Below are 9,339 nucleotides of genomic sequence, written 5' to 3' on the forward strand. Positions count from 1 at the left end.
GTCTTTAAATTATATGTCTGTGAATTTCTTAATATTCATATAGAATATATATATCGAAAACTATAAGAAATACTAATTTAGTTTTGTAAATCGTATTTTAGTTCGTTCAGTGTTTTCTTGTGTGAGTATAAGTGCATTTATAAAAGTAGTCATATTTATGAACTAGAAAAAGAAAACTATGTTTACAAAAAAAAGAAAGAGCCAAAAAAATGGTGTCCATTTTGAAATTTGCCGCCGGCGCGGTGAACGCAAGGCAAAATGGTTAAAAGACGGAACAAGATGGGTGCAAAAAGGGGAGTGGCTTGAATAGGGGCGTGGAAGGGCTGAAAATAGGGAGGGCGTGGCAGCGGGTAAGTGGGGACATATGTATAGAGTAGCTACGAACAAAAAATAAAACAGCAGGAGCCCGCAAAGTCTGCCCTTAACGGAAATTCATTTTGTTGGGAATTTTCCTGGAAGGAAATTATGAAATCCATAATTGGAACCACTTTTTTTGCCCACCACTTCATCACTTGGCAACTGCAAATGGCTTACCACATTAACATAACACTTTTAAAGGTGCCTGACGATGATGATCGCAAAATACAGATTTGACTATATAAAACAATGCATTAACCACAACCCAAAATCATGGACTGTAATTTTTGCTTACCATTTGACTGTATTTTTGAGCTTACATTTTTCTTATTAAAGACTGCGACTTAAAGCAGCAATTTCGCTACGGTAATTCGTATGACCTGCACCCACTAAATTGCCATTTTGGCGCCATCAAGTGATTTGCTGGAGGAATTACGTATGCAGAAAATGACCAACATGTTGCTCCCAGCTCTGTGCCATAAAAAATTGGCATACGAACAAGCGCAAAAGTTGGGGCAGGAGGAGGATGCCTTATGGAAATTGCAGCATGCATACTAAAATGCAATTTTGAGCTACACTGTGGTCTTCAAGCTCGATTAATCCCTACCAAGCAGGGGATTGCATTTCTATTCTGAAAATAATTCGTACAAAATCTGCACCAAATGATTGGAAATACTGCAAACGAAGAAAGACGCTTACACTTTCAAAAATGTACTCCGCTGCACATATTGATTTAATTATGGTTTTATTTAACTAAAATTAAACTATAATATAGTATATTGTTTTGAATTTAAAATAAGCCCACTGGTATTCTTAAATCAAGCATGTATGTACCCCTTAAAGTTAATCTTAAAAAATATTTATTTCTTGGGACTTCAAAATATTTGACTTAAAAAAATCTTGTTGTTTATGTTGCTAATAAGTTTGAAGGCATTTACTACGGATTTAAAGAGTTGTGAACATTTTTTTTGTCAGTGTTCGGCTATTTTAGTTTAAAATAAAAACGTATGCAGTATTTTTGAAGAGATATTTATACAGTACATGCTAAACAGGAGCAGACTTAAAAAGTATGACTTTGTTCATTTTTCTAAACTTTTAGGAGAAACGTTTTTTGTTTGAATGTATTTAAAGCGGAGGATTTAAGGGGTGTGGAGTGTTTTTTTGGTCAGTGTTTGGCTCGAGCTCCAAACTCCTTTCATATGCATGCGAGTGCGTCCGGGCTGGACAAACTCGATATGCATGGTGGAGCCCGGCGTCTCGGTGAATTATTTAAACAAATGCCGGTGCAGCAGCAGCCAGCAGCGATGCAGGACAAAGATCAAGCGCCAGTTTTTCATCATCGCTATCTAACTCAAAAGGACACCGGACGAGCTTGGCATCTGCATCTCCAGGACCTCATCTCCATGACCTCATCGCCAGGACCCCATCGCCAGGACCCCATCTCCAAGACCCCTGTTCCACTCCCATCTCCGGCTGCTTTTTGATGGTTCTTCAGCTTAAGGATAGTAATTTGTGCTGGTCGTGCGACAAGCGGATGCAAAAAAGACATGAAACCTGTCCAAAAACTTACATGTATAAAAATCACACTCAAAAATACTTAACAAAAAAAGGGGTGAGGCAATATATTTTACCAGTGTGGTATGGATATTAATATATTTTATATAGATATATATATATATTTACAATTTTTTTAAAACACTATTCATGTTTAAGGTAAACATTAATTCGTTTCAATATAGAGCAAAGTATTTATATATTTATATATGCATATTATATATTTAGGAAGGTATTTTTAAAAATTAATTCACAACTTAATTTTTTTTTTTAATTTTGAAATGCCTATTCCCCCTTATGACATATGCGTAGCAGATTCTTGCACATTTCATACCCAACTTGGCATAAAAATAGCTTGCATTTTTGCAGTCGCAACGAGTCAGTGTCCAGTGTCCAGAATTGAAGTCGTCGGAAGTTGTCCATGGGGCAGTGAAAAAGTGGCCTGTTGGAAGGACCTCGAGGGGAGGGTCCTTGCTGGAACTTATCGCATACAATGCGCATTAGCAGTGTCTACACGAGTCCCCATCAAGTTATTTCCATCCTGTCCGGAGGACGGCTGTTGCATATTTCAAAGGGTTTTGTGGATTTCTCTCTGTTTGTCATCTCGTTTTAAGACGCTTGGTAACCTTTCGCAGTGGTTGTCCTTTAAAAAGTAGACATTGGCTTAGGAAATTGCAAGATTTTTTTTTTTAACTTATTTGACGATTAACGAACAAAATAACCGAAAACATCTCCAATTCGTAAACTAACATTATCAAAAATCTCACAACAAAGAATATTTTGATCGTCATGGTATTTTTACAATGGTATATTAGGGGTCAACTTCTACTTTTAACTTTAAAGTTTTACAAATTTGCATAATGTACTTAAAATATGCATGTTTTTTTCTTATTTAAATATTTATAATACTGTTAAAATGCTTAATTTTGTAGGAGAAAAATGGATTTTAAATAAAGCATGGCGGATTTACCCTACCTTTGAATTTGATTTGGGATTTGCACATTTTTATTGGTTTTTATTTTATTCCAGAGTAGAAGTTTAAGTTTCACAAATACCCATAACTTTCTTAAGCTGACTTGTTTTTAAAACACCTTTTAATGAAAATATGAAATATTAAGTGATTTAAAAAACTATACACATCCAATTTAGCCGATAGTCTCACCACACACTGGCGTGCTGTGTCAGCACTATTCGTGGTGAATTGCCGAACAGCTGACCGCAGTACACCTCGGCTCATCCGAACTCAACACACTGTAGTTTTGTATTTATTTTGGCTAACAAAATGGCAAATGCTGTGCGTAAATCGACGTAAAACCTTACCTCACATTCTCTGTAACGAGTAAAATGTCCTTGCAGGCCGGATCGAGCGGTTCAGGCGGCGGCAGCGGGAACTCCGAGGAGACGCGACGCATTTGGGTGGGAAATCTGGACTCGCGCATCACCGAGTAAGTTGTGGATAGTATAATGCCGTGCAAATCGGTCGTGCTAATAGTTCCCCTTGCATTTCCCCAATCGGTTTCAACTCCTCAAACTGATGCAAAAATGCGGTGCCATCGAGAAGTTCGACATGCTGTTCCACAAGGGCGGCCCCATGGTTGGCCAATCCCGGGGCTATGCCTTCGTTACCTTCGCGCAGGTGGGTACAATGCATTATGGCCGGTTGTAAACGATGCAGCGGTCGCAGGATCGCTGGCAGTACAGGATCATTTTGCATAGTACTGTATGGTATTGAATTCCCTTAAGGTGCGATTGAATAGCCAAGATTATATTTATTCCTATATGATTTCCACCTTCTTACCTTACTAAATGAAATATGTCAAAACTTATCTTTTTCTTCATCCATTGTTCTTCTTGTACTCTATTCCTTCAAGAACCGATACAATAGAATTGTTTGTGGTTTTTCCTATATTAGCCTCTTAGCAAGAATTTCATCTCAATTTCCGTACTTTTTGTTACTCTATAGGTATAGATAAAAGGAAAGGAGCGATAAAATCGAACTGGTTATGTGTCCTAGAATTCTTCTAAAACACAGCCATTTGCTCATGTGAACATAATTAAGCAACTTTCGAACTTTCAGCATTTTAGCACAAATTTCAACTTCAGTTCTCTGTACACTTTGACGATCTCGATTTTAAGAGGCTATAAAAAGCAACTGGCGACGTATATGTAGAACTTCACTATATTTAGAGTAAAAATACGTTTTTATACCTAAAATAAAAGAAAAATTGGTTAGAGAGGACAACATTTTTTTAGAGGAATTGTCCAAACATTTTTAAATTGACTTCATATTTTACTTATTAAGCTTAATGTCTTTAAGAGTTTATTTATGTTGTATAATATGTCAGAAGCTTTTGTTCGGTGATATCATGACTTGCAGAGCTATGATTCCGAAGTAATAATAATATAACCATGTAAGGCTACCGCTGCGCCGTTTTCAGACACCGTGAATCCTGATTTCTTCTTACTAACGAACTAGAGTCCTTTTCAGAACGAGGGAGCCACCAATGCTCTGCTGAAACTCGACGGAACCAGCGTGGGAAATCGCTCTATAGCTGTGCGCTTGGCCAAAAACATCAAATATGTAAGCAACTCAAATGATTTTGATTCTATTTTCCAAGGGAGTCTTCACATACCTGTTCTGATTTTCACACTCATATCAGTCAAAAGTAGTTTAAACAGTTGACAGAAAGAACGATTCTAACGATTAATTTGTAATATATTACATATGTACAATTTAGTGAAAACATAGAAACTCGCATCGCAGAAATTGTTTAAGAAATGATGGCACAAAATAAAAAGGATGCAATTACGCCGAAAAGCTTTTCCTTATTAATTAACTTTTTCGAGATCAGGCCTCAATTTAATAAAGAATTAAACCAATAAGCAAATTTGTGAAAAGCCCCGCCCTATTATTTCATCTTTATTTTGTGCCCTTTTTATTGCGCATGGAGCAGGAATTAATCAATTTGGAAGCTTAAGCCTCGCTGAATTACTGATTTAGCTAATTCCCTATCAACTTACAGGACGACCTGCAGAAACCAAAGCCACGGCTGGAGATACCTGCCTTGGGAACCGGCAAACGCGAGGAGAAGATCAGCAAAACCGAAGCCATTCGTGCCATCGAGGCCAAGCTGAAAGTGCTGGAGCGGCAGACGGACGACAATCTCGAGCTGAATACGGCGGGCAGAGGTGAGGCCAACGTGCCTTTCATCCAGCGCTATCAGTTCAACAAGGACCGGGACGGATCGCAGCGCTATGGCAAATCCTCGGCGCCATATCATCGACAGCAGCGTCCCAAGCGGCGCTAAGGTCTCCGACTGAGCCACCGTCTCACCCTCGTAGTCTGTAAAAATCTTAGTACTTAGGGCGCTACCTCAGCAGACGAGCCTTGCAGGTGTAATTTACAATTAATTTATTAAAAAAGGAAACAAAAGCAGGCGGATGATGTCTACTTGGGTGCAAATAGGACCTTGCCGCGCATGTGATCGGGCAGCGGAACGGTTCCGGGACAGGGAACCTGGCCGGGGATCTCGCAGATGCAGTGCCTGCCGCATCCGTAGCCGAAATTGGCCGGGTTGTCCTTGCTCTCCTTTAAGCGCGCCTCCGCATCCAGTTGCTCCCTGAAAATTTGCAAAAGAATAAACGATTATAACATACATGCATTTAAAAGGAGTGAAAAATAAAAAGAGTGTAGAACAAAAAGATCCCTTGACATCTAAGTAAACTAAATAATACCAATATAACGCTGAATCGGTCGTACGTTTCGATCTCAAAAGGTCCCTATTTTCAACAGAGTTTTCGATGGACAATAATAAGACCTTATATAGTAACTGTTGCAATCAAAACAATATTAGTTTTCATAGCTTATGGAATTAGCAACCAAAAATAGTTTGGAAGCAACTTTTCAAAAAGTTTTTTATATTTTCGTAAAGCTAATACTATAAAATAAATTGGGCAAATTTTTAAAATATTCCATTTACAAAATTTTCAATATTGATAAACATTTATTTTTGCAACACAAAGTGCAGATGAACAGGGATTTATGGTTATTTTCCTAAATTATTATTATTATTACTACAGTATATTGAAATGTTAAGGAATTATTAACACTTTACCGTTTCCTTAAAAAACTAAAACAATATACAAGGTTTTTGAGACCTCACATTGTTTATTATCAGCATTCAGCTAATTTTAAAGAAAAGTTTTATGCTTTAAAGGTATTTTTTAAGCACTTTACATTGTCCCACTACTATTATTTTGAACGCAGCTGTACACACGTTCGAGGCCCGTAAAATAACCTCGATCACATTTATAACTAAATTTAACTGTCGTCGCAACTATTTAGCTGATTTTTCTGGACCAAAACCACAAAATACTTGACATTTGCCAGCTACATTTTGACTATGTTCTAAATTTAAATACTTAAATTTGCCGAAACACATCTAAAATATTTTAAGACTTCAGTGCTAGTCCATTTTAACACTTTAACTCCTAATCGTTTACAGAGAAATTTTCAATACCCAAAATTTAAAATTCATGTAACAATAGTTTAGTTTCTGAAAAAAAAATTTTGTTAGTGTACGAAATCTTTACATAAAGAGCACCTCAATTAAGCTGGAATAGTGATGCATAATATAAGGAAGTAACAAAAAAAGAATTTTGAAGACTAAATTCTAGACGAGAAGCTAAATGAGTGCCTTAGTTTATTAACGCAATTTGAAAATATCTTTGGATTTCATTGCGGCTAGTAAAAAATCCTGGTGATCTGGGAGAATATTAATGCTAATTAAGAAAACAGCAAGCATCGCATTCTTAAAGCTTTCATCTCCATGTTTTTTTTCGAGAAAGGAGGGATTGGATTTTGAGATGGGTTCTTACCGGGTCTTGCCCACCACCTTTACCAGGTGTTCGATGATGTCGTCCCGATTCCGGCCGTCCACATCGATCAGCATGTCCCGTCCGTCGTCGAAGTAGCACCTTACGAAGGGCGAGGGCGTCATGTTCTTCAGGGTGAGCACCTGCACCTCGGGGTTCTTGAACTGGATCTGCGGGATGTTCCAGAAGACAAAGTCCCTGTGGGGGGAGTGGCGTTATTATATATTCCATATATGTGCTCCATATATCCCAAAGATCCAAACTCACCGTGCTCCCGCGTGATGGTCGCCGTATGTGTTGTAGTTGACGCTGAAGATGCGCACCTTGTCCTTGAGCACCAGTTTTCCCGCATTCAGGTACTTGAGAGTGCGCCGGATGGGCTCGCGGCCCTTCATGAAAGGCATGATGTGGTTTTAATTCAAATAATTCGGGTAAAGCTAAGGGAAATCTTATAAAAGCGGTTGCTTGTGTAATGTGAACAGCTGTTTGACGCACCAGTGTGACCGCACGCTGCGAAGACTTATCGTTGTGTGGGGAAAAAGTTCTATCGATATGATTTTAGCCTGATTCCACTTCTTTTAAACTCGCAAGCAAATGCAAGTTTTAAACTTGAAGAACAACATAAGGAATTATTAAATTAAGAAGGTATTTTGTCAAAGCACAAAATTATTAATTTTAAATAATAATAAAATACATAATACTCAAATACCTTATGCGATTCCATTTCTGAATAATTTTACATATTAAGAGCATCAAATTATATTCCATTTTGGCCACCCAAGCACAAAAAAATCCATTACAAACAATTCTAAAGAAATTTCAGTTTTTAATTATTGTCTGAATCTTAAACGACAACGCCCTCGAAAACTCAATATAAATTTAAAGCAACTAAGAAGACTACAAAATTGTTCCTGTTGTGTTGTTCAAGAACTGAACGTAATTAGTTTCAAAATTTTTGGACTCATGGATATGTTTATTGTACTTTTCTAATTTTATTAGTCATTTAGGAAATACCTTGGTACGCTTGAAGAATTTTAAAATATGTGGCAGTGGAATCAAGCTCTTAATTTTAGCTTATCGCTTATCGATATATCGCTTATCGATGTATCAGAATTGCAAGCGGCGACTTTTGGTTAGCTAATTTGTTTACCTTTTTTCGTTGGAATTCAGAACGATAAATAAATGGAAATAACTTTGGCTCTGATAAAGCCCCATGTGCTGCGAAACACCTATGCGATGCAGCAGATCCGGGCGCTGATCGCGCAGAATTTTACGGTTTTGGACCAGAAGGAGGTTTGCATTACGAAAGAACTGTCGGAGCAATTCTACGCGGAGCACCAGGGCAAGTTCTTCTACCACCGGCTCACTAGCTTTATGAACAGGTAAGCATTAGTATTACATTAAAAAAAGAAAAAAATACCCCCTGCAAACCGATTTTGAAATTGCATTCTTGTACTCTTAAATCAATCAAGGGCTAATATTGTTTGGAATTTTCTGTAAAATGCACTTTCCTGTCTGCCTACAATAACGATTTCCAAATCTTCCAGCAGACGGCGTAGCTACAATTTTATTTTCGCGGCAAGCAAAAGTGTTGCAAGCGCCATCTGCTGGTGCTGACGAGATAAATAATGATATGTGTTTTGGACCTAGTTCAAAATTATTCGTAATCTCATTTAATTTTCTCTTTCTCTTTTACCTGTTTGCCCTGCTATTTATACTACAAAGACTCAAAAGCTTTTTGTGATTTGTCCATATTTAGCACGGTAAAGCATAATGTAACCAATTCAGTAACGCTATTTAAAAAGATCTGTAGCCATATATTGTCTAATAAGTTTTATTATTAAATATTACTATTAGTAACAATTTTACCGAAAACTAATCAAAATAAATATGTGTATATCTGCCCCAGCGGACCCTGTTATGCGCTGATCCTGCAGTCGGAGGCTTGCATCCAGAAGTGGCGTGGTCTTCTAGGGCCGACGAAGGTGTTCCGGGCCGTATATAGCGATCCCAACTGCATCCGGGCGTTGTACGGGCTATCCGATACCCGCAATGCCTGCCACGGTTCAGATAGCGAGGCATCGGCCCTCCGCGAGATCAGCATCTTGTTTCCGGAATTCAACGTCGCTGTGGCCAACAGACAGGCGAAAAAGGATACGTAACCGAGGATATTACGATCTTCGGACTAGGCAAAAGTTGAACTGCATTTAAATTTTAATCGTATGTTTATTGACCGCAATTTAATTTAAGACAAGTTTTTTAAAGGCAACGAATGTGTAGTAGTTTATTTATTCGCTTTATTATTTTTAAAGGCATTCTAATCTGAAGAATTTCTGTAGTTGACAAATAAAAAAATTGATTGTTGAATAATTATAAGCAAAGTTATCAAATCTGTTCGATTTAAGTAAGGGATGTCCTCTTTTGTTAACTATTAAAATAAAAGTTAATAATTGTCTCTTTTTAAAGACGCTCTAATAATTACTTTAAAAAGATTAAGATAACCTTCAAATAGGTATTAAGTAATGTTTTTGTTTTCTATCCTTGTGTTACCAA

At 37.5% G+C, this 9,339-nt stretch overlaps 3 protein-coding genes and 1 long non-coding RNA gene across 5 annotated transcripts; 2 read left to right on the forward strand and 2 right to left on the reverse strand.

Moving 5' to 3' along the window:
- Positions 1 to 3,114: 3,114 nt before the first annotated feature.
- LOC128260535 (probable RNA-binding protein 18) lies at positions 3,115 to 5,347 on the forward strand. 2 transcript variants are annotated; one of them, XM_052993619.1, is made up of 5 exons: positions 3,115 to 3,205; positions 3,268 to 3,356; positions 3,427 to 3,547; positions 4,400 to 4,492; positions 4,935 to 5,347. In XM_052993619.1, the coding sequence occupies exons 1-5, from the start codon at positions 3,194 to 3,196 to the stop codon at positions 5,217 to 5,219; spliced, it is 600 nt and encodes a 199-aa protein (XP_052849579.1). In that variant the 5' UTR covers positions 3,115 to 3,193; the 3' UTR covers positions 5,220 to 5,347. The 2 variants fall into 2 exon arrangements, with proteins under 2 accessions (XP_052849579.1, XP_052849580.1); XM_052993620.1 differs by having other exon boundaries at positions 3,154 to 3,205; positions 3,473 to 3,547.
- LOC128260538 (uncharacterized) lies at positions 3,525 to 4,438 on the reverse strand. Its single transcript, XR_008268144.1, has 3 exons — positions 4,180 to 4,438; positions 3,710 to 4,119; positions 3,525 to 3,648 (listed from the first exon to the last, which is right to left on the reverse strand). It is a non-coding gene; the product is annotated as an uncharacterized LOC128260538 (long non-coding RNA).
- On the reverse strand, positions 5,307 to 7,297 carry LOC128260537 (probable 28S ribosomal protein S25, mitochondrial). Its single transcript, XM_052993621.1, has 3 exons — positions 7,054 to 7,297; positions 6,790 to 6,984; positions 5,307 to 5,531 (listed from the first exon to the last, which is right to left on the reverse strand). The coding sequence occupies exons 1-3, from the start codon at positions 7,188 to 7,190 to the stop codon at positions 5,360 to 5,362; spliced, it is 504 nt and encodes a 167-aa protein (XP_052849581.1). The 5' UTR covers positions 7,191 to 7,297; the 3' UTR covers positions 5,307 to 5,359.
- Positions 7,298 to 7,900: 603 nt separating this feature from the next.
- On the forward strand, positions 7,901 to 9,251 carry LOC128260499 (nucleoside diphosphate kinase 6). Its single transcript, XM_052993565.1, has 2 exons — positions 7,901 to 8,168; positions 8,696 to 9,251. The coding sequence occupies exons 1-2, from the start codon at positions 7,969 to 7,971 to the stop codon at positions 8,946 to 8,948; spliced, it is 453 nt and encodes a 150-aa protein (XP_052849525.1). The 5' UTR covers positions 7,901 to 7,968; the 3' UTR covers positions 8,949 to 9,251.
- The last annotated feature ends 88 nt before the right edge of the window (positions 9,252 to 9,339 follow it).

The sequence above is a fragment of the Drosophila gunungcola genome, assembly GCF_025200985.1.
Source record: "Drosophila gunungcola strain Sukarami chromosome X unlocalized genomic scaffold, Dgunungcola_SK_2 000032F, whole genome shotgun sequence".
Classification (NCBI taxonomy): domain Eukaryota; kingdom Metazoa; phylum Arthropoda; class Insecta; order Diptera; family Drosophilidae; genus Drosophila; species Drosophila gunungcola.